At 55.2% G+C, this 21,479-nt stretch overlaps 9 protein-coding genes across 9 annotated transcripts; 3 read left to right on the top strand and 6 right to left on the bottom strand.

The window, feature by feature from the left end:
- Positions 1 to 506: 506 nt before the first annotated feature.
- LAESUDRAFT_764139 (uncharacterized protein) lies at positions 507 to 1,521 on the bottom strand (the record flags this gene model as incomplete). The annotated part of the gene is made up of 3 exons (XM_040913389.1): positions 507 to 619; positions 669 to 865; positions 947 to 1,521. The coding sequence occupies 3 exons, from the start codon at positions 1,519 to 1,521 to the stop codon at positions 507 to 509; spliced, it is 885 nt and encodes a 294-aa protein (XP_040758754.1).
- A 186-nt stretch (positions 1,522 to 1,707) lies between these two features.
- Positions 1,708 to 3,146, bottom strand: LAESUDRAFT_501900 (uncharacterized protein). Its single transcript, XM_040902708.1, has 2 exons — positions 2,262 to 3,146; positions 1,708 to 2,172 (listed from the first exon to the last, which is right to left on the bottom strand). Exons 1-2 carry the CDS (start codon positions 3,008 to 3,010, stop codon positions 1,833 to 1,835), a joined length of 1,089 nt encoding a protein of 362 aa, XP_040758753.1. The 5' UTR covers positions 3,011 to 3,146; the 3' UTR covers positions 1,708 to 1,832.
- A 558-nt stretch (positions 3,147 to 3,704) lies between these two features.
- On the bottom strand, positions 3,705 to 4,636 carry LAESUDRAFT_501873 (uncharacterized protein). The gene is made up of 3 exons (XM_040902707.1): positions 4,344 to 4,636; positions 4,151 to 4,252; positions 3,705 to 4,098 (listed from the first exon to the last, which is right to left on the bottom strand). The coding sequence occupies exons 1-3, from the start codon at positions 4,372 to 4,374 to the stop codon at positions 3,797 to 3,799; spliced, it is 435 nt and encodes a 144-aa protein (XP_040758752.1). The 5' UTR covers positions 4,375 to 4,636; the 3' UTR covers positions 3,705 to 3,796.
- Positions 4,637 to 5,124: 488 nt separating this feature from the next.
- LAESUDRAFT_717802 (uncharacterized protein) lies at positions 5,125 to 7,521 on the bottom strand (the record flags this gene model as incomplete). Its single annotated transcript, XM_040907369.1, has 11 exons — positions 5,125 to 5,238; positions 5,339 to 5,430; positions 5,492 to 5,512; positions 5,542 to 5,596; positions 5,762 to 6,066; positions 6,107 to 6,215; positions 6,507 to 6,658; positions 6,866 to 6,891; positions 6,990 to 7,003; positions 7,050 to 7,337; positions 7,474 to 7,521. The coding sequence occupies 11 exons, from the start codon at positions 7,519 to 7,521 to the stop codon at positions 5,125 to 5,127; spliced, it is 1,224 nt and encodes a 407-aa protein (XP_040758751.1).
- A 997-nt stretch (positions 7,522 to 8,518) lies between these two features.
- LAESUDRAFT_708120 (kinase-like protein) lies at positions 8,519 to 10,294 on the top strand. The gene is made up of 5 exons (XM_040906678.1): positions 8,519 to 8,565; positions 8,622 to 9,163; positions 9,215 to 9,333; positions 9,384 to 9,555; positions 9,605 to 10,294. Exons 1-5 carry the CDS (start codon positions 8,531 to 8,533, stop codon positions 9,793 to 9,795), a joined length of 1,059 nt encoding a protein of 352 aa, XP_040758750.1. The 5' UTR covers positions 8,519 to 8,530; the 3' UTR covers positions 9,796 to 10,294.
- LAESUDRAFT_816186 (uncharacterized protein) lies at positions 9,976 to 11,219 on the bottom strand. Its single transcript, XM_040914753.1, has 4 exons — positions 11,064 to 11,219; positions 10,728 to 10,787; positions 10,533 to 10,671; positions 9,976 to 10,463 (listed from the first exon to the last, which is right to left on the bottom strand). The coding sequence occupies exons 1-4, from the start codon at positions 11,210 to 11,212 to the stop codon at positions 10,305 to 10,307; spliced, it is 507 nt and encodes a 168-aa protein (XP_040758749.1). The 5' UTR covers positions 11,213 to 11,219; the 3' UTR covers positions 9,976 to 10,304.
- A 167-nt stretch (positions 11,220 to 11,386) lies between these two features.
- On the top strand, positions 11,387 to 12,164 carry LAESUDRAFT_501696 (uncharacterized protein). Its single transcript, XM_040902706.1, has 2 exons — positions 11,387 to 11,418; positions 11,493 to 12,164. Exon 2 carries the CDS (start codon positions 11,663 to 11,665, stop codon positions 12,113 to 12,115), a length of 453 nt encoding a protein of 150 aa, XP_040758748.1. The 5' UTR covers positions 11,387 to 11,418; positions 11,493 to 11,662; the 3' UTR covers positions 12,116 to 12,164.
- Positions 12,165 to 12,433: 269 nt separating this feature from the next.
- LAESUDRAFT_764135 (uncharacterized protein) lies at positions 12,434 to 17,528 on the top strand (the record flags this gene model as incomplete). Its single annotated transcript, XM_040913388.1, has 11 exons — positions 12,434 to 13,097; positions 13,152 to 13,212; positions 13,271 to 13,611; positions 13,670 to 13,755; positions 13,806 to 13,879; positions 13,944 to 14,193; positions 14,225 to 15,719; positions 15,774 to 15,832; positions 15,889 to 16,502; positions 16,558 to 16,980; positions 17,042 to 17,528. The coding sequence occupies 11 exons, from the start codon at positions 12,434 to 12,436 to the stop codon at positions 17,526 to 17,528; spliced, it is 4,554 nt and encodes a 1,517-aa protein (XP_040758747.1).
- A 165-nt stretch (positions 17,529 to 17,693) lies between these two features.
- On the bottom strand, positions 17,694 to 21,394 carry LAESUDRAFT_764134 (P-loop containing nucleoside triphosphate hydrolase protein; the record flags this gene model as incomplete). The annotated part of the gene is made up of 20 exons (XM_040913387.1): positions 17,694 to 17,832; positions 17,888 to 18,254; positions 18,329 to 18,359; positions 18,442 to 18,461; positions 18,524 to 18,619; positions 18,680 to 18,715; positions 18,777 to 18,868; positions 18,928 to 18,983; positions 19,041 to 19,190; positions 19,246 to 19,550; positions 19,607 to 19,882; positions 19,938 to 20,108; positions 20,164 to 20,265; positions 20,328 to 20,361; positions 20,414 to 20,530; positions 20,581 to 20,661; positions 20,720 to 20,751; positions 20,802 to 20,822; positions 20,875 to 20,938; positions 21,125 to 21,394. 20 exons carry the CDS (start codon positions 21,392 to 21,394, stop codon positions 17,694 to 17,696), a joined length of 2,460 nt encoding a protein of 819 aa, XP_040758746.1.
- Between the last annotated feature and the right edge of the window lie 85 nt (positions 21,395 to 21,479).

The following is a 21,479-nucleotide window of genomic DNA, read 5'->3' as shown; positions in this document are numbered from 1 at the left end:
AGTCGAAGAGGGCGCGCTGGGGAAGAGGGCAGAACGATCGACTCACCGCGAATGAATCGTCAAAGGCCTCACCACCCAGCGCCCAGCCTTCCGACGGCATTCCAATCGCGTCTGCGGTCGCGCGCGCTCTCGAGCGATTCCCAATAGTGCAGCTAAGGAAAGAGAGCGACGTAATCAAGAAGGATTCGCGCGGCTTACTTGCAAACGGCCCTCCCATACTCCCAGCGTGCGGCCGCGGTCAAATGCGATCCAAGGACGATATGCGTGCACAGACGAACGGTGAGGTGCACATAGGCATGCGCGCGGCCGATGCCATCGAGCGACGAGTCAGTGCGAGCAGTGAAGAGGTTGCGAGCGACGTGCGCAGGGCAGCACGTGTCGGTGAATGCCGAGGACGTTGTTCGAGCGCGCGCCGGAGTGCATGAGGATAGTGTGCACGAGCGGGATGGTCAACGGAGCCGAGGTCGCCGATTCGTTGCCAGCATGATGGGAGTGGACATGACGTCTTAGAGGACGGCCTCGACGACGCCGGCAGCGAAGGAGGAGCAGCTGAGCTGGCTCATGTCGTGTGGAACGGAGATGTTGCGGGTGATGGGTGGGTCATTGTTGATGATCATGTCTGCGTGGAGGCGTGAGTACATATAAAAAGAAGAGACAGGAGGACGGACATTCGTCAGCGTTCTCGACGCTCTTTTCGATGGCGTCGGCGGGCTTGCCAAAGACGGCGCACCAGAACTGGGTGTGGATGGACATGAGGGCGGGGAGGAAGCGGATCTCGCGCTTGGGGGCCTTGGAGCCGGACTCGTTGCGCCAGGACATGAGTTCCAGGACGCACACGCCAATGCGGTAGCCGAGAGTATTAAGTCTGCGCAATCAGCAACAGTGCAACGAAGAAAGAGGGCACGCAACTCACCACCGCTCGAGATCATTGATGTCGCTGACGCACTTCTGGGTGTACTGGATGACCTCGGAGAAGAGAAAGGCAAATGCGCTCGCGCTGACCTGGGCCTGGCGGGACTTGTTGAGCGGGCGGTCGTAGATGGAGGCGCGGGGTGTGGCGGGCTTGGGAGTACCGGCGGCGGTGTTGAGCGAGGGCGCGGATGGGAGGGAGAAGCGGGCGGAGGAGGCGGGGGAGAGGCGCTCGGCAGAAGAGAGGGACGAGGAGGAGAGCACGGAGAAGCGGGGGTGTGGTTGAGCGTAGGACATGGCGAGCTGAACGAGCGTGGTGGCGACGATGAGCGTGGGCGCTACGTTAGCCGGAGCGTGGGCCGCGATTACAAATTGGGAAATGTGCTCGGCGACGTGCGCGGTGGCGGCAACGGCGGCAGAAGGCGCACCGATGCGTGCTCTCGGCGGCGTGCGCCGGGTGGGGACGGCGAGGGATATGGCAGACCGGCTTGGCTTGGCGCTGGCCCTCGCCCGCACCCAAAGTAGGAGGCGGCGTGAGCACGACGCCGCATGTAGACAGAGATCGTCGAGTCTGCAGAGCATGCGCGGGTGGTCGAGCGAGGGCAGAGGCATCTAGAAGGTCAGTATATGTGCCCTGGGGTGCCGCACAATGCACTGAAAAAAAAAGACTCACCTAGGTGTATATGCCCTCCATTCGACCCTCACACCTTCCCGCGCCCTTGCTAGCCCGTCCAACGCCCATCAAGGTGAAGCAGAATCCAGCGAACGCACGCCGGGCAAAGATCGCTCTGCGCGGCCTATGTTCGCTCGTGGCCCCGCACCCTGCCATCCTTCCGTCATGTCGTCGACCAGGGATCGACGCGTCCTGCGTAAATCTATACGCTCGCGAGCCGTCGTGATCGAGGGTGTGCGTCGGCAGAAACTCAGATGAGCCTGCGTGATCGGCTCGTCGTGTTCAGAGCAAAGAGAGCTGCCGCCGCCGGGTCGCCATCTATTGTAAGCGTCCGCGCGCTCGAGAGCCGTGGTGATCGGAGAGGAGTGGGTCGCGGATGTGGCAGGCCTGCACAATCGGCGCATCGCGTCGGGCGTTGGTAAGGTGGTGGCGGCGAACAGAGAACGCGGCCGGTTCGGGTGCCGTAGTGGTGAAGAACGTGTGAAGGGCAGCTGATCGTCGTGTAAGGCAAGAAGAGATGGGCGATCCGCGAGGCGCGGGGACGATGCATCGCGTGCATTCTTGCGAGGGCTTCGAGGTCGCAGAGCGCGCTAAGTTGGTCGAACGAGGGGGGAAAACGCGTGAAAGGTAAGTGTATGCGCCCTGGGGTGACACGCAATACCGGGCGACCGCGACTCACCTACAGCACCGATCCAATGCTATTCCTCCATCCCTCCCTCCTCCTGTAGTACCGCCACAGCCGAGTCGCCATCTGTTGCAAGCGTTCACACGCTCGAGAGCCGTGGTGATCGGTCGAGGAGTGAGCGGCGCATGGCGCCGGCGTTGGGAAGGTGGTGGTTGCGGTGAACGACGGGGCGGGCTCGCGTTGTTACACCGTGGGCAACAGAGAGGATCGTGGCCGTTCAGTACGCGTGCGCGTGCTCGTCGTTGCCGCGGAGTCAACGAGGGCGCACCGGAAAGCGCATGGGCTGGTGCGAGGGTCGTCGAGGTCGGCAGAGCGCGCTGGGATGGTCGAACGAGGGGGGAAAGCCTGTAAAAGGCAAGTGTATGCGCCCTGGGGCGACGCGCAATACCGGGCGACCGCGACTCACCTACAGCACCGATCCAATGCCAACCCTCCATCCCTCCCTCCTCCTGTACTGCCGCCACCGCTGGGTCGCCATCTCCTGCATGCGTCCGCGCGCTCGTGAACCGTGGTGATCGGGCGAGGGAGCGGGCGGCGGATGGGGCGGGTCTGCATGAATGGCTCGACGCGTTGGGCGCTGGGAGGGCAGTGGTTGCCGGCGAACGACAGCGCGGGCTCGCATTGGTACGCTGTGGGGTACAGAGGGTACTGTGACCGTCCAGCACCCGTGCGCATGCTCGTAATTGCCGCGGAGTCGAGGAAGACGCTGGAGTAGAGCGAGCACGCTCTCGTTCGCATGCCATCGAAGTCGGCGGAGGTACGAGTAGCACGAGCGAGCGCGCCGCATGCTATCGTTCTCGTGCTCGCTGTTGATGCAGCGAGGCAGCTGCTCGGGCGCATACTTTAGGCGGATGGAGTAGAAGAGAGCGGTGCAGCGATTGTGAGGGCGCACGATCACGAACGCCCGTGGGTCTGGCGTGCTTGGTGCTGAGGGGATATGCGGGTGCGCCGGTGGCCGAATGGCGGTATGGGGCTTGCAGGGACCCGTGCTGGCTCGTTCGCGTGTTGTCGAGATTCATGCACGGCGCGGGAGACAAATAGGGTGGGGGAGCCTTTCAGGAAGGAACCTAGCGCGCGTGAGCCGACGCTGCCGGGAACGGCCTCGCCAGTCCCTCGCATCCACTTTCGTAGTACTCGAGGGTGCACTTGCCGCAGCGTGACCGACAAGCTGGTACGTTGGCGATGCAAGACGGGTGGTTCGTGCGCGATGAGGCGCGAAAAGTTCATGCGCGCGTCGGCGGAGGTGACCTCCACGGTACTGAGGCAGTGATTGTCCTAGTCTATGCCTCCTGGATGATGCGGAGGTGTGCGTCGGCCTCATCGCGAGTGGCCTCTGGGCGCGCATCGTACTCGAGGCGATGTTGTTGTAAGACGCGTGGATTTCCGAGTACAACTCGGATCTCCAGATGATGGACAGAGTTGAGAAAGATCGACTAGAAACCGCACCGTGAACAACACAGTGCGGTCAATCGTCGAGACTGATAAAAAAAAGAAAACGTTTGTTAGCGTGTCGAGTCTCAAATGACAACTTACCTGCGGACCTCAGCGTCCGGCCGCATGTATGAAGCACAGCCTCTCCGTCCTTCACGGTCATGTACGATACTTGCGAATGTCGAGGAATGCGCGGTGAGGAAGGCTGAGGTCCGAGATAGAGAGGCGAGAGGCGAGAGGTGAGAAGTGGGAACAGGCGCGAGTCTCCCCGATTGGGAAGTGAAAGCGGCAGCAAGAGCGGATCTAAGTACAGGTCCTGGAGGGTCGCAAAGGGCTCCGTTCGCGGAGATTTTTGGCATACATATAGGTGAATGGTATAGCGAGAGGTCGCAAGCAGCGCCTAGGGGATAGAGTGGATGTACGGCGAGAAAAAAATAAAATGAGCTACGCGCTAAGCGGGCGCTTATCGAGCGAGCTCAAAGAACAATGCATAGAAAACAAACCGGACGGTGAAAATACTTGAAATTTTGATATGATGAGGAGGATATGCATGCCTAGGGGTCGCAAAAATAAAACAGAATTTAGAGCACCTGCTCAAGTTTTTAGAAATATTCTAGTCAAAGTTGACAGAATGCAAAAACTTACCTGATTGCGCAAGCTTTCGCGCATGATCCATTGCGTCGAATGATTGCGACCCTTTTGCGACCCCGAGAATCGAAGCAGGGCTTTCCAATGAGATTGTTTTCAAGAGGATAGGACATGATCTCGAGGAGCTAGGAGGTGCGCACGGAGGGAGGCCGAATGTTACATTCGGCCCGGGTTATATAGATAGGAGAACGAGCCTTACCTCAGGAAGGTCAGAGTAGAATGAAGTTGGCAATGCTTGTGCAGATGGCTACAGGTTGTATGATGAGTCTACTACCTCTTGTCTTGGTTGCTCGCAAGTATCTAGGTGTATTATCAGTGTAGTTAAGTGCACTTGAGGGATGTGAGCTGCAGCAATGGGAACACGCTGCAAGGTTCATATACAAGCAAACTTTGTTGGGTCCAATTATCGATGACACGCAACTCGATTCACCACCCTGGTCACCTGAAATCAGCATTAGATATGCACTTCATTCTGCCTTTCATCAGGGGTTGAACATCAAGCTTGGCAGTGATCTTGCACCCTTCTGCTCCATAAGTGATTCCAATCTCATGCTGATTCAGATGTTTTAATGTGCCAGTGCAGGAGATATCCTCATGCTCAAAGCATCTATTTTGCGAAGCATACAAGACTCGCATTCAGGATGTTGAATCCGTCATCTCACGTATACAGTATGTCGAGCTGGAGAACCCACCTGCTCATTTCTCGACAGTCAGCAGAGATTTTTGTCATGCATTGGTGCACTTTCTGTGTGGCTGGCATCATCCAGAAGATCCAGAACTACAAGCTGTCTTCAACCTGGATGGAAACAGCCATATGAATATAGATGGGCCAGATCATGATAAGTTGCTTCAAGCGATGCAGTTTGTGAAAACAGTCACTGGACTGCATTTTCTACCAGCAGACGGTGGCATCATCAAGGTATATATATCATATTTACTATCTGAGTATGACTGATTCAAATGGCGATCACACAGATTAACCATACACGCACAATTTCCCAGCATGTTCTTTGGGGACTTGGACAAGGTGGCACTGGGGCAGCATTCTCTTCAAATGTAAGTGTCATCTCGCCGTTAGCTGCTGCTTTGGAAAATGTTTATTGTCATCAGCACGAGAACGACTTAATTCCACCGTATGTGCATACCTGCCTCAGGACCCTTGACGTCTATGTAAACAATGGTTTGTGCAACGCACTTTGGGAGTCGCTGAATGCTAGCAATGAGGAGTTCACGTCGATGGACAGATATTTCTACACTGCATTCATGGAGTGTGGACGTGATAGCTACACTTGACAATTCTCCATACTCTCACTGGTTCTGCTGCATAGTCTTTCTGATTGTACTCGAAAATTCATGTAATTATGTATCATTGCTGTATCGTACTAATATCAGTGACAAGTCAATGTGAACATCACGGTCTCTGAGCTCCATATGTCTCTATCCAAGTTGAACCCCTCTACAGCTACATGAATAAGTGCCCTCTTCGGCACTCTAACGCTCATCACCTCTTGTCCACTCCCATCTGGCATGTACATGTGTACAGGCATATTTGTCAGCTGCACATTGTCTGTGTCACTAGGCAGATCGACCAGTGCATGGGCCAGATAAGGTGCAGTGTCATATATGACATTTTCCAGGCATAACAGCTCTGTGACGGCGCTGTACAATGAGGCGACTTTGCCCGGCATGGGTGTGAAGAGTAGTATGGGTGTGGCAACAGCTATGAGGTCATGGCAAAGGCAGATCTGGGTGGCAGATACTTGGCGATGAGATGGAGCATCCAGGTGACCACGAGCATGGGCTCAAAGTTTTCAAAAAGGCAGCAGAAGGTGCCGCAGGTGCATATTGAAGCCAGCGAGTCCACCTCGCCTGCAGTTGAGATCTGCCCATGAAAGATTCAAGGATATCTGGTGTAGAAGGTCCGGAGCATATGTACTCAATTGATCCCATACCCCAACCCTCAGAGGAAACACGTTCACTGCCCACCAGCCTCACCAACAGCGATGCTCACATCACCAATTCTCCTCACCATCATAGTGCAGCATGATGCTTGAGAATCTCATGAAGAGGTCCACGTTCTCCGGTGAAGGCTCCATGTCATCGTCTGAGCTGAGCCCCAGCGTTCTAGGCATGCTCGAACCTGCAACACCCTTAACGGACAAATGCTGATTTGCGTGTGACAGCTTCTGTGATGGTGGCCAGGGAGATTGTTGGGGAGAGTGTGAATGCTGCTTCTCCAGGTGCAGGGAATGTGACTCGCACATCTGCTAAAAGTTCACTGCATCCGTGCCATTTGAGACTGTTGGCATGATCTGTTAGAGTTGGACCACAAGGTCAGTAGAGTTGGCAACCACAGGGGAGAGAGTGCGGAGGCAGAGAAGGAGGGGTGATGCAGGTGTGACAGTGTACAGAAACAAGATGCCTAACGTCTACCAGTCGACAGCGGATGTATGCGAAGATGACTCGATGACTTCCAGAGCAATGTACAATCGCTTCCTCACAAGCAGTGGTTATCTCACCTTCCGTGCCAATGAAAGAGCTCATTCTAAAGTCAGCAGTACATGACCAAGTGTCAATCAAAGGAATCTAATGGTTGAGTGGTTCTGATGAGCATGCATATAAAGCTTTAATGACAAGACACACCCCGTTCTCTCGATCTGTATTTAAGTTGATGTGCCAACGCGCGAGGATGCCATCACTCACAGACTTGACCTTGATAGAATGGCTTGAATAGGTTCTCCAGAATGCTACTCTGCCTGGCTCGTCTACTGTCATATTGGCATTCGACACTCTGTCCTTCATCTTGTTCCTGGTGATGGATGTTGTGCTATGTGCACGCTGAGGCTGTGGACGAGTCAAATGGCCTCTTGACAACGCAGAAGATATCGTTTCTAGTGAGTTTGTGCCGCATTCTGACTCCTGCGTCCCATTAGGTATTGGAGGCAGGCTGTCTGCTGATGACAACAGCCTGTTCCATGTGTGTGATCCTGACTGCGAACCCAGGTAGAAGATGCCCTTCGCATTGCACCCAGATGCAAAGATGGTGAAGCTGCTAGTCAGCCCTGTTGTGGCTCCCAAGTCGGGAGATGCTCACGTCGAGAACAGAAAGGCACGTGACTAATCTCACATGGCCAAATTTCTGTTCACCACATGGCCAAATTTTCGTCTGCCACATGGCGGAATTTCTCTCCATCGACCGATTTTTCACCTGCACCTGAATTTTACTTCTGTTCCTACATTTAATAATATTGTCCAATATGGTCCCTTATAGAACAGGGCATGGCAGCAGCACTGTTTATTAAACACATGCAGAAATAAGTGGGATATGCACGGGTGGCTGTGATTTGGAAAAGTCATATCCAAAGTCGTACCTAGTTGGGTTCGAAACTGTGTTACGGTCTGGAACAGCTCGCACGTCACATTTTTCAAACTCAGTCATTTGGAACAAAACAGTTTTAAATTCCTACGGATAGTCATTCATTGACGGTCTCAACGTGGGAGATTTTACGGTCCCACAGGCGTGCGCGGGGCCCTCAACCGTGTTACCATTTTAGGCAGTCAATGCCAACGTGCAACATTTTCTCACAGCTCATTTGTGCGCATCTCACCGTTTGGCACTTGTTCGCTCGTGAATTCTGTTCCAAAATAACAGGATAATTTTTGATTTACTCTGATGACCCTCCGAGATCATCTTCGCGATCTGGATCGCGCTCTCACGCCCGTACGTGGCGGTGCGGGCGTGCGCGGTGATGGTGGTCCGGGGTCCTCGAGCCGCGGGCGCTTGCGGGCGGTTGGCGCGCGTCGCGTTTCGAGGGTGGGCCGCTTACGTCAGCGTCATGCGCGGACCATCAATCTGTCCGGATTCAGACCTTCTCCTCACGATGTTCAGAGTTCGATATCCACCATTCTTCAAGTTATTGCCCACTTCTCGCACTCAGCATCTACGCACGTTTCCAATTGGCCCTATCTTGAGGATGTCATCGAATTCTGTCAACGCTCACATCGAAACGTCCAACCAGCACATTTCCGTTGGCGCGGATGGCAAAGTCTCCGTCGACCTGACGTTCGTCTCAGAGCCACTTGGCCTGCCAGCTCAGGATGGTTACGGCTGGCCTCAAATTGACTTCAATCAAGTCATCGGCCCAGAAGATCGCTACATCATTTGCAGAAAGCTCGGCTGGGGCATGTCTTCAAGCACCTGGCTTGCCCATGACCGCATGTGCACATCGTCATGATTTTCCATACAGTTTCTTGAGTAGCTCTAACTATTTACAGTGAGAACTCCTATGTTGCCATCAAGATACTTAACGGCTACACCACCGACCTTGTCCAGCGTGGTCTCGTCTGGGAACATGTGGCACTCCAGCGTGTTTCGTCTCCGACATCGAGCCCATATTGCCTCCAGCTACTGTCTAGCTTCAGGCTTTCTGGAAAGGGTAGCGCAGGGGAACACCTCTGTTTAGTAACGCAGGTCTTTGACGGAGACGTCAAGTCGCTATTTCTGGCGCATAGCAAAGACAACAAAGTCTTTCCTCTTTCTCTTGCCAAACGCATCCTCCTGCATACCCTTCGCGGCATTGCCCATGCTCACAGCTGTGGCGTCGTACACACTGATCTGAAGCACGATAATATTTTCTTTGACTGTCGCATGTCCACCCACGACTTTGACGAGCTTCTGGCTTCTGATCCATCTCGTCGTCACCCTCCAGAGGCGTCTCAGGACGGAATTGTGCAGTCGGCTGTCTCACAGCCACTCCCACTTCCTTCTTTGCAAGAAGCCATGCAACGAACATTTGCCCTCGGCGACTTCGGTAGCGGTGCGTACAGAGTACAGCTTGCTGTGGCCTCAGTCTGAGATGTTGTCGCAGCTCAGCCTATAGATAAACATACCGTCGACCATATCACAGCTGTGCATCTTCGTCCGCCTGAAATTATTATTGGAGGGCCATGGAATGAAACCGTAGATATATGGACATTTGGATGCTTGGTATGTGTCTTCCTTCAGGCTGTTGCCGGGCACCTCCCGAAAGCATTTAGGTCTTTGAAATTGTCACCGGTCGCGGTCTTTTCAAATACGAGCCATACCTCAAATACCGCCTCAATGACACTAGCAACCTTCTGTACCAGATGATATGCTATACAGGTGAAGACTTCAGTGAAGAGCAGCTCAGGATCGGTGCTCAGGCGGCCGAGTTCTTCGACACTACTTGTGCGTCCAATTTGATTTTGACGTCTACCAAATATTCAAGTTCAAACAGGTAACCTCAGAGAAAACCCAACACTTTATAACTACTCGTTCGAAATATGTATTCGGAGTTACAAAGTCATAGAGGAAGCCGACGTTCTTTCCACCGCTCGTCTGATGAGGAGATGCTTACGCCTGGATCCTGCAGAGCGTGCGAGCGCTGTCGAATTACTTTCTGATCCGTGGTTCAATGGTGTCGATTAGGACCGCTTGACATACAGTAGTACGATCCACACATATTTATCGTTTGACGGTTGTGCAATGATTGTTACACCGCAGACATGAAGCGATTTGTGCAGTACCATCCCCGAGAGTCGGTGGACACATCCTGAGACCCTGCCCATTCCCGTGTTCCGATTCCTCTGCTTTCCCTCATTCCCTTTTCCTATGCCAAAATGTTTCGCCTACATATTTCGCGGAAGCTACCCCATACGTCGGTGCTTCGCGGAATTATGTATACGTAGTGTCTGGTCTAAACCTAATGGGTACACTTTGCTCTGTGCAGTTTGTCCTTCTCGATGTAACCACTTGGCATTAACACTGTAAATCTGACTTTTGGCTGGGCTTTTTGGCACAACAGACTATAAGTACACGATAAAGGCACGCGAAAGAAAAAAAAGTCGACACAAAAACCAGTGACTTCCCTAAATCGAGCCGAGCGTACATCACAACTCCTCCTCCCTCGGTTTCCTTCGGCTCCCGCACGAAACACCTCAGTCGACAGCCAAATCCACCCCATCCGCAGCGATCTCCGCCAAGTACACCACCCTCTCCGCCAATATCACAAGCATGCCCTTGCCCGCAAACACCAAGTTGGCCGACTCGGCTCCAAGAAAGAACTTGCCGATCAGCGTGCCCTCCTTGTTCCAGACCTACGCGTATACGCATGCAGACGTCAACTCGTGACTGCATAAGTAAAAAGACGAAGGGAAAACACTGACGTGCACGCCGTCAGCGCAGCCGGAATAGATGTTGCCCGCCGTGTCGACCTGGAGCCCGTCCGGTATGCCGGCATCGACGTACGTGAACACACGCCGGTTGAGGAACACCTGCGACTTGCGCTCGACGTCGAACGCGTAGCTGGAGACCCCCGTACAATCAGAGCCCATAGCTGATGCGTCGGCGCCGTGACGTACATGGTAGACGGCAGCGTCGTGTTCCTTCCCAGGAAACCACCCGCAGCTCCCGAGTCCACGCTGTTGACGATGAGCGCGCGAGGCGTGAAGGTTGGAGAAAATGCACTCACATCTACGCGGTCTTGCCGTCCTTCGTGAATGCGAGACCATTGCACCGCGCGAACCCATCAGCGATGACGCGAACATGGGCGGTATCTGGATCGAAGCGGTACACCTGGTTCGGCAGCAGCGGGGGCGGGCGGAAATGGTTAAGCCATATCGACATCGGTTCGTCACGTCAGCACACCCACACGACGTCGTCGACTCGAAACTCGGAATATCATCCAGGACACTCACGTCACATCCGTGAAAAAGATCGCCCCGCTCTTCGGGTGCACCTTGACGTCCGAATTCAGCGAGTTGAACTGCTGGCCAAAGTAGTTGTCCAGCAGCACGGTGGCGTTGTGAGGCGGGTGCGCGTGCACGAGCACGAGGTTGGGCGGCATGTTCGCTCGGCCAGAGTTGATGAGCAGCAAAGGGGACTTCCGACCGTGTGGCACGTGATCGTTCTCGCGTTGGTGGCGTCCCTTGTCACTCTGCCCTACGCGACGCGCTTTGCATTTATGCACTGGCGGGGGCGTATTCACTGGATTACATTTAGGATTTTGAGACGGCGGACAAGATGGCGCTCTTCAATCACGTTCAAAACAAGGTATGCCATAATTTATATATCATGAAGGCCCACTGCTGAAGCTCAGCAGATATGGACGAGCATCGTGGAGGAAGGATCGACGACTCATATTATTTGACGCGAGTTTTGGCGCTCACATTTGCCCGTCTGAAGAACGTGCGCGGAAGACGCTAGCGAAAGGTGAGCAGCTGATGTGCTGCTATCGGAAAATGTTCTGCACAATTGCGGACATGTTATTCCGGTAAGCGGTCATTTGCTCCTGATTATGCTCAGGTCATTGCAGACTCGCGAGGACCCATTACGATACATTTATTCTGAAATCCGCACATCTGCTGATGACACGCGAGAGTATCAAATGACAAAAACATATCTGGAACTGGAGGCAAAGGTGAGCGTGACATGTTACTGTGACGGAACGCGAATCAGCAGTCACACGCGATCTCCTGGTCTTGCCATAACCGACGCTACCGCGACACAGTACCATGTTTTCCTTTTCGTTACAGTACCATCGATCCCCTCAGTCTTCCGCGGGTCTCCAAACACCCATTTCGAGCCGTGCGTTCAGCTTTCGAAAGACTGTTCTCGACCGTCTGCATATATATGCATACATATACTCCTGGCATCCCCTTCAGCCACGAACAGCAGGTGTTCCTCTGCATTGACTGTCCTTTCGACTCCGTTGGTTATTCTGTCACTGCAACGTGCATGGCGCAGGTAGCGAGCAGCGAGCAACAGACCCGCCACCGAGACACGTGCGTGCGCGCGTGCGCCTGCCAAAATCGGAAGCGGCGGTGAGCCATCCCTTTCTCGAGCCCTTTCCTTTGCCCTCTCTTCGCCATCCTCTCTATAAAGCTCATCGCTCCTTCTCCGCTTAGCCTCCTCGTCTTCCTACTCTCGCTTCCTCCCAGCTTAGCACAACTAGCTAGCTGTACAGCCTGCACTCGCTCTTGCGTGTGCAGCAATCTTCGGGCCCGACCGACCTAGCGAGGAGTCCCCAGCACTCCTCTAGGTCGCCGCGTCCGCCCTTCCATTCTGCATGAGCGAGCTCCATGCGCATTTTATCCTACGACAGCAGCAGGCCTTCCAGCGTCTGCTCGATGGCAACAATGCCCGCGCACAAGCCGCCGCTCCCAGCACCAGTGGCGGAAAGTCCTGGAACCGCCCCAGTCCGCTCAAGGCAGCCGCACTACCCAAGATTGATGTGAACGCCCGTGACTGGCTGGGGCGCACTGTCCTACACCTCGCAGCGGCCTCTCAGGACGCATCCGCGACCGAGTACGTACGAATGCTCCTCGCCCATCCAGACATCAACGTCAACGTCACCGACAAGGAGAGCAAGTGGACCGCCCTTCATCGCGCCCTCTATCGCGGGAACCTTGCTTCTGCTATCTTGCTTCTGCAGCGCCCCGAGATCGATACGTCTCTGCGCGACTCGGAGGGTTACACTGCGTTCGATCTGTACAATTCCACCGTGGAGAATACCAAGCCGGAATCGCGCGATGCAAGCCGTGCAGACCTGTTCACCTGGGGCGCGAACAGGAATGCAGCGCTCGGCCTTGGGCATGGGGACGACAGGCTTCATCCTGAACAGGTGGTTGTGCACCCGCCTAAGGGTACGCCCGTGTCGGAGGAAGAGAACCTCGATGCGCGGTTCTCGCCGATCCATGTGAAGGACGTGGTGATGTCCAAGCTCCATACAGGTACGTGTGCAGATTCCATTCTGCTCGCCTGCAGTTGTGTTTGACGCTGATCAGCGGTTGTGACGGCCGAGAGCAGGGGCAACCTGCGCGTGTGCGGGTTCGGCAGCGGTGGCCGGTGAGTCTCCCCGTCCCTCCTCATTCTGCGTCCCATCACTGAGCTTATGTGTTTGTAGCTTGGGCCAAGGCCAGAACACGCAATATAACCTCATCCCGCTCTCGCAGCTCAACAGCACCATCACTGCCGTCGCGCTCGGGCAGGACCACACGCTCGCCGTCACCAAAGCAGGCGAGGTGCTCAGCTGGGGCTTGAACCGCTTCGCCCAGCTCGGTTACGTTGTCGAGCCACCCGCCGGCGTCGCGGGCCGCGCGGAGGAGCCGATCCAGGCTACGGCGCGGAAGGTAGGCGGGCCGCTGAAGAACAGGGTCGTCGTGGGCGTCGCAGCATGCAAGACAGCCAGCGCTTGCTGGACGCGGGAGGAGCTTTTTACTTGGGGGACGAATAGTGGGCAGTTGGGTGAGTGGGCTTTCGATGTTCGGTGTTGGTGGAGAGGGGCTTATGGCATGCGCGGCAGGCTATGATCGGTCGGCTCATCCTGTGCAGGTGTTGCCGCGGATCGTGACCAAGGTGTTATACTCCATTCGTTCAGTTTCTATCACTGTAGGTTTTTCGTATTCGGAATCTTGCATGGATTGCTCACGGTCACTCAGGATGCGGCCATGGCCTGTCTACTCGTGACGAACGACGTCGTTCTTGTGTGGAATGACGAATCCAGGAAGATAAAGTACGTTATTCTGACATCCTTTCGCATGCGGTCATGATATATTCTACGGCTCGTGTACCGTCAGCTTCCCGGGCCATGCCTTCCCATCTGAAATCGCGGTGTACAGACCGCCTCAGGCAATGAGCAACAACCGCATCGAGAAGATTACAAGCTCTGAGAACTTGTTCGCCGCGCTTTCGTCCAACGGAGAGGTTTTCACTTTTACCGTTCCTCCACCTCCTGCACCTGCTGCAGATGGTACGCCGAGCAAGCAGCGCCCTTCCATTTCCCCCAAACGCGTCTGGGCCCTTCGCAAGAATTTCAGCGCTGTCAAAGTACGTGATCACCACTCATACTAATCACTAGTACTCGTCGTTTATCATCTCACGTCAGGACGTTGCGCTCGGCGCGGACGGCTCGATAATCATCTGTACAGAATCCGGGCATGCCTTTGTGCGCTCGCGCAATGGCAACGCGGGGCAGGGCGGCATGGGCAAGGCGTCCAAATTCCAGCAGGTGCCGTACATGCAGCGCGTCGTGCGCGTGTGCGCGAACACGACGGGGGCATATGGCGCGCTGCGTGTTGATTATGAGCCGCAGCCGATTCGCATTGTTGGGAATGTGCTTGCACAAGACCTCGCGGAGATGCAACCGTGGATGCGTGCGGAAGGGTTGGGAGAGGGAGAAGAGAGTATTGCTACGGTAGGCGAAGGTGTGGAGAGGGAGGAGAGGGAGGAGATGCGGGCGGTGGAGGTGGGTGGTAAGGATGACTGGGATAACGAGACATTGATGGGTGAGGACTTGCGAGAGAAGAAGATTCAGGTGGTCGAGACGTTGCAGGCGGTCGAGATTCAGCGGGAAAAGGAGATTCAGGCAGTCAAGTTGCCGCGGGAGAAGAAGATTCGGGCGGTCGAAGCGTTGCAGGCGGTCGAGATGGTGCGGGAGAAGAAGATTCAGGCAGTGGAAGTGTTTCAGGCGGTCGAGATGCCGCGGGAGGAAGAGTCAGATGAGGAGGACGAGGACGAGGCGGTCCGGAAAGACGTCAACCAGATGAAGCTGCTGTGCGCACTGCTCGAGCGCATGAACGCTGGCGCGACGCCGTGGGACGATGCGCACCTCCTGCACGGCGCGGACCTCATCGTGCACGTCCCACCCAAGTGGACGATTCCCGTGCACCGCGTGATGCTCGCCGCGCGCTCTGCCGTGTTTGCAAGCATCCTACGCGGAGGTCCACCGGTCGAGGAGCACGAACGCGGAATGCTCATAGAGATGCTTCCGGCAAACGTTGACCTCAGTCGTTCAACGCTCAAGCTTATAGGGTGTAATCCGATGGCCGTGCTGCTGCTACTGACTTATTTATACTCCGATGACTTGCCCGCGCTATGGGATCACCGTGTGCGCGGCGCGGTCGAGCGGGAGTTGGCAGAGCTAGGGATTGAGCATGCGCAAGTGAAAGCGGATATACAGCACCTCGCGCGGACGCTGAGCCTCCCGCTGCTTGAAGAAGTGCTGGAGGCCCCTGTGAAGCGCATGCCGAGACAGTCATTGTCGGAGGACATGCGGCGGCTTTTTGAGGCGAGCAATGGCGCTCTTGCTTCGGCAAAGGCCTCTGGGGAGGTCCCGCTTACCCCAGATGTGGTGCTGAGATTGGCGGATAGGGATGTGCGTGTTTATTCGGTTTTGCTGCGTGCGAGGTCGTCATTCTTTGCGGCATTCTTTGACGATGAGGATTGGACGACGAAGCGGTGGAATGAAGATGGTGTGATTGAGGTCGAGTTTGGACATTTGAGATGGAGGGAGATGGAGTATGTGATGCAGTTTTTGTGTTGTGGAGGAGACCAAGAGATGTTTGAGAGCATTGGTACATCATCCTAACTTTGATCATTTGAACTGTTGGTCTGAAGTGCCCTCACAGATGATGTGCACTCCGTGGATGAGCTGTTGGACTTGATGTTGGACATCATAGCAGCTGCGGTGCGTTCTTTACACTCTTCCAACTCGAAACGTCACCGATCAATATTCTTTCACAGAACGAGTTGCACCTCCATCGCCTTATACTCTTATGTTCGCAAGTCATCCTGAAGCGTGTGAACGTCAACAACGTCTGCTCCCTCTTCGCGGATGCTTCGCACTACCACGCTATGTCCCTGGTTCACGCCTTACAACAGTATGCAGCTGTCAGCATGGAGACGCTCTTGGAGAGCCATATGCTCGACGAGCTATCCGGTCACCTTATCAAGCAGCTGTCTGCCTTCGTGCGCGAGCAGCAGGCATGCAAGCATCCTGTGTCTCGTTCGAACCTTTTGGTTCATAGCGCCATGGAGGCACACCGCGATTGGATCGAGAAGCAGGATGTTCCCTCCACTATTGTCCCTGCGAATAGGTTCGGAGCGTTCAGGGACTCGCCGAAGTTATCTCCACCGGGATCTGACAAGATGCATCATCGGCAGTCTGATCTCGCGCCTCCGAATAGTCCTGCTCTGCACCCTCAGGTTCCACCAAAGGCAGCAGAGAACATTCCCGCTGACGACGAGGTCTTCTTGATGGATGATCCAGGGACGTCACCCACACCCTTTCGAACTGAAGTAGGCGATAGCCCCAACAAGTCCTTCGGTGGATGGAGGACGATGTCATCTGCTCCCCGGTAATGTTTCTCGTCTCATATTTGATCGTATACGCTGATTTATGTGTATCTTCAGCGTTGACATGCGGGTCATCATGGCCGAGGCTCAATCCGCCGCGCCGACTGGCAAGCTCACACCATCTGGCTCCATGTCTCGTGTTTCGAGCTCGGGCGCCGGCTTTCTGCCGCGCGGAACACCTCCACGGGCGAGCATGGTGGTGCCTACCACGCCAAGATCGTCATCGAGCTCGCCGTGGAGGGTGCCGCAACAAACTACGACACCGACGAAGCCACTGGCAGGTCTGTCGCCGCCTAACACCGGTAAATCCGAGAAAGCAGCCAGTCGAGCGCCTGGATTCGTGCCTGGAAATTGCCCTACACAACCTCAGACACCAACAAAGACTGCGGGCACCTTGGGGTTGGGCCCGGTGATCATGCCGGCCAAGCTGGTCGCTCCATCCTCGTCCACGGGCTCGTCCTCTATGATTCGCCGTGCCAAGTAAGTCAGCCTGTATTCTTTGAGACAATGCCTAACTCACACGACGTTGCGTAATGTGCAGAAGTGAGAGTGTATGGACGCCACCGCCCGTCCAGCCTATTGTGCATGCCTCGTCATCCAGCGCTGCTATGTCGTTTATCGCTATCCAGCAGCTACAGCGGGAACAGGGCGTTGGAGTGACCAAGGATAAGCAATCCCTGTTGAAGATCCAAGAAGAGGAACGCGCGCGGCAGGTGGAGGACGACTTTCTGAAATGGTGGGCCGCCGAGGAAGCTAGGCTGCAAGCTGAAGAGCAGGCAGCGCAAGTGCGGGCTGTGGAGCAAGTGAAGGCACGTCCGCAGAAGACAAAGAAGCCTAAGACCACGAAGGGCCAGCAAACATACAGCCCTTCGAAGAACAACTATGAGACATCGCAGGCTAATGAGAGCTCTTCAAGTCGGCGCGACGGGAACCCTCAGGAACAGAGCGTGTTGCAGACAAGCGGTAAGAAGAAAGCGAAACCTAGACCTGCTAAGGACAAGGAGCTGAAGACGACTGGAAAATCATAACGACGCGATGAGATCTAGGGTTGGCGTGTTTCTATCTTTATTTCTATGATACCACTAAGACTACAATTGATACGAGTTGGGGTAGATACAATCAGATGATGTAGCAGTACATTGCAATGTCCCCATAGATGCCATCAACGATAGTGTGACGTTCCGAACATGCGCTCAGTTGCTTGACTCTTCGCCGGGTGCAATACCGTCGACAGGGCTCGACGATCCGATGGCTGCGTCCGCTGGATGGTTATCCTTGATATCGAGAATTTTGCCATGCTCGCTTGCACGGATTGTGACAACGTCGCCATCTCTGATGGAAAGTGTCACCAACATTGATCGATGACGTTCAGCAGAGGGACACATACCTGATCGTACCGTTGAGCAATTTCTGTGCCAGAGGGAACAGAACTTTCGTGCGGACCACCCGCGCGATCGCACGAGCACCATAGATATCCGAATATCCCTCCTCCGCAAGCCACTCCCTCGCACGCTGGTCGACGTCAAGCGAGATACGCCGGTGCTTCAGACGCGCTGCGACATCAGTCAGCCGGAGCGAGACGACTTGGAGGATACTCTCGTGCGAGAGCTTGTTAAACACGAGCATCGAGTCGAGCCGGTTCAGCAGCTCGGGCGGGAAATACTCGGCCGTGCGCTCGAGCACCTGTTCGCGCGCCTCGGGCGTAACCACGCCGTTAGCGTCCGACGCGGACTTGTGCGCAAGAATGTCGCTCCCTGCGGGGAAGGTGGAACGTTAATAAGAGAACCGGAGATGAGATAGGACGAGAGACGAGTGAGATAATGCATACCCAGGTTACTGGTCAAGCAAATGATTGTGTTCTGTCAGATCAGATACAGGAGACGGAAGGCCGGAATCAGTACAAAGAAGATACGAGGTGCACGGAAGATCTCGTCAGCATACCTTGAAGTCAACCTTACGGCCTAAGAGAAGACAATCGTGAGAACGCCCATCTAGCCACCGGACTGGAAGAAAGGATGCGCACCTTGCGAGTCGGTAATACTACCCTCGTCCAGGATTTGGAGGAGGATCATCGCCACGTCCTTATGGGCCTTTTCCAACTCATCGAGCAGAATAACGGCTGAACGAGGAGAGTCAAGTCGGTATGATTCCTGGAATGAACTGAGGAATCACTGCGTACCGTAAGGCTTGCGACGGACGGCTTCGGTCAATTGACCTGTGCGAGAAGCGGCACGTCAGGGGTGACCGAGAATCAACGTCCATGTCATATCACGTACCGCCCTCCTCGAATCCGACGTACCCTGGCGCAGCGCCAATGAGCCGTGACATTGTGTGCCGGTCATGATATTCCGACATGTTAATATTGATCCTAACCAGCCAGGATTTGAGCAGTCATCCCAGAGCACAACCCAAAGCTAGAGCGCTTACAATCCTCGATTCTCGTCGTTGAACAGGAACGCCGCAAGTGCCTTGCAAAGCTCCGTCTGTCAAGCCGGGTTAATGTTTGATGAGTGCAGACATGAGGCATGCACAATGCTCACCTTTCCGACGCCTGTCGGGCCCAAGAACAGGAAGGACGCCACGGGGCGGTTGGGCGCCTGGAGACCTGCACGAGAAATGCGCACGGCATCGCTGACTGCCTGCACGACATGGTCCTGGCCAACGACGCGCTGTCTGAGCACGTCCTCCATCTATCGGCCCACTGCTCAGCGTCCTCGTTGCACCAGGCTTACACAAGGCACTCACATGGACCAACTTCTCCCTCTCGCCTTTCAGCAAGTTCTGGACGGGGATGCCCGTCATCTTCGCCACGACGCGCGATATGTCCGCACTCGTCACCCTATCATGCAGCATCATCGGCATTGGGCCTTCTACATCGCCGTCGGCGTGGTCCGGTTCGTTCGGGAGCTGGCGCTCGAGTTCAGGTATTGTTGCGAAGCGCAAGCGCGACGCGAGTTCGTACTGTCCCTGCCTCTGCGCAACGTCGAGCTGGTGCTTCGCATCTTCAAGCCGCTGTTTGATATCCTTGTTGTGCTGCAGGCGTGCACGCTCTACAGAGCGAGATTCATCAGCTCGCGCCACAAACTCGGTATACCGGACTACGCACCCGCTTGCCAGATTTCCGTCAATCTCGCCGCCTCTTCCTGCTTCTGCGTCAGTGTCTCGTCGACCTTCTGCAACCGCTCCACGCTGAACACATCCGTCTCGTTCTTCAGACTCTCTCGTTCAATCTCAAGTGTCACGATCTCGCGATCAAGCGCGTCCAGTTCGTCCGGTTTGCTCTCCTGCGCGAGCCGCAGCGCAGACGCAGCTTCGTCCACCAGGTCGATCGCCTTGTCTGGTAGGAATCGGTCTGAGACGTATCGCGCACCGTACACCGCCGCTGCGTGCGAGGATCAGCTGTCTGGATGGGGCGTGAGATGTTTAAAAAAATGTACCGGTTACGAGTGCACTGTCTGCAATCCCCACACCGTGATGCAGCTCATAGCGCGGCTTGAGTCCGCGCAGAATCGAAATCGTGGCTTCCACCGTCGGTTCCTCGATCTGCACCGGCTGGAAGCGCCGCTCGAGCGCTGCATCCTTGCCAATTGTCTTGCGATATTCGTCAGCTGCAAAGGGCTTACATTATTGACGTATGTGGAGTGGCAAGTAGCTCATACATACGCGTCGTGGCGCCAACAAGCTGCAATCCGCGGGCAAGCGCGGGCTTGATCATTTGCCCAGCATCAATGCTGCCCTCGGCCTTGCCGAGATTGAAAAGGGTGTCTGTTCAAGAAAGTGCGCGTCAGTATGACAATCACGTCGGTGAGGCATCTCCCAGTACTCACGGACTTCGTCGATGAAGCAAATGACACTCCCGGCCTGTCACCATCAGCTCTACCCAACAGTGGCAATCGTTCGACGAGGAACTCACCTCATCCTCAATGTCCCGAATGAGAGCCTTGAACTTTTCCTCGAACTGGCCGCGGATGCCGGAGCCGGCCATGATGGAAGCGAGGTCAATTGAGAGGACGCGCTTGTTCTGGAGAGACTGTGGCAGATGTGAGGAGCGGAAGATGACGTGAGGACTGCGAGACATACTTCAGGAACCTCCTTGGCGACGATGCGGCTGGCGAGACCCTCGAGGATGGCGGTTTTGCCGACACCGGGAGGTCCAATGAGCTATGTAGGAATGACATCAGCATACCATGCCCGTGCGGCGAGATTCTGGCGGACATACCACCGGGTTAGACTTTGTTCTTCTCGACAAGACTGCGTCATATTGAGACGACAACGAAACTTCTTAACGTCAGATTACTCACTCTGGATAGTCCGTCGAATTTCTGCAAGACATGGTATTAGATGGAATCACAAAAGCGCCGAACAAAGACAAACCTTCGTCTCGGCCAATGGTCGGGTCGAGCTTGCCTTGCTTCGCGAGCTCTGTGAGGTCAACACTCTATGGTACGAATGTCAATGAATGACTTCTAGTTCAGAATAATGGCTCGAATGGCCAGAGCATGTGCCGAGCTGGGATGAATGCGGATGGAAACGTCTGGCCGGAGCCTTGACAAAAGTTCCTGTTACCATCCGCATCATCTCAGCAAAAACGCTGGCTATTCGAGCAGCTGCCCGCGCGACTCACATATTCCTTCAAAGCCTCGCCTTTTTGTTGCTGCTGCCCGAAGGAAAACCCGGGGAATCCGCCTCCAGGGTTTCCTCCTCCTGGAGGACCCTGCGCATAATACCGCGCAGACACCGTCGGTAGCACGAACCTGTTCACAAGGCATGGTGCAGCTCTACAGGCGGCACACGGAGTGCGCAGGAGAGGATGTTGGATAAAGGCGGAGGGGTAGACGAGGGTCCGTTTCGGCACGGAGTGCGCGGCGGGTTTGGCGAGCGCGTTCCTTAACATGACGGGGACGAAGAGAGGTGGAAGAAAGAAAGCAAAAGCAGTACTTTCATGGATGAACGCATCGGTCGAGGCTTGTGCGGGCGCC

This window comes from Laetiporus sulphureus (genome assembly GCF_001632365.1).
Source record: "Laetiporus sulphureus 93-53 unplaced genomic scaffold LAESUscaffold_68, whole genome shotgun sequence".
Taxonomy (NCBI): Eukaryota; Fungi; Basidiomycota; class Agaricomycetes; order Polyporales; family Laetiporaceae; genus Laetiporus; species Laetiporus sulphureus.
Note: the sequence above shows the minus strand (reverse complement) of the source record. Positions and strands in the feature narration are given on the sequence as shown.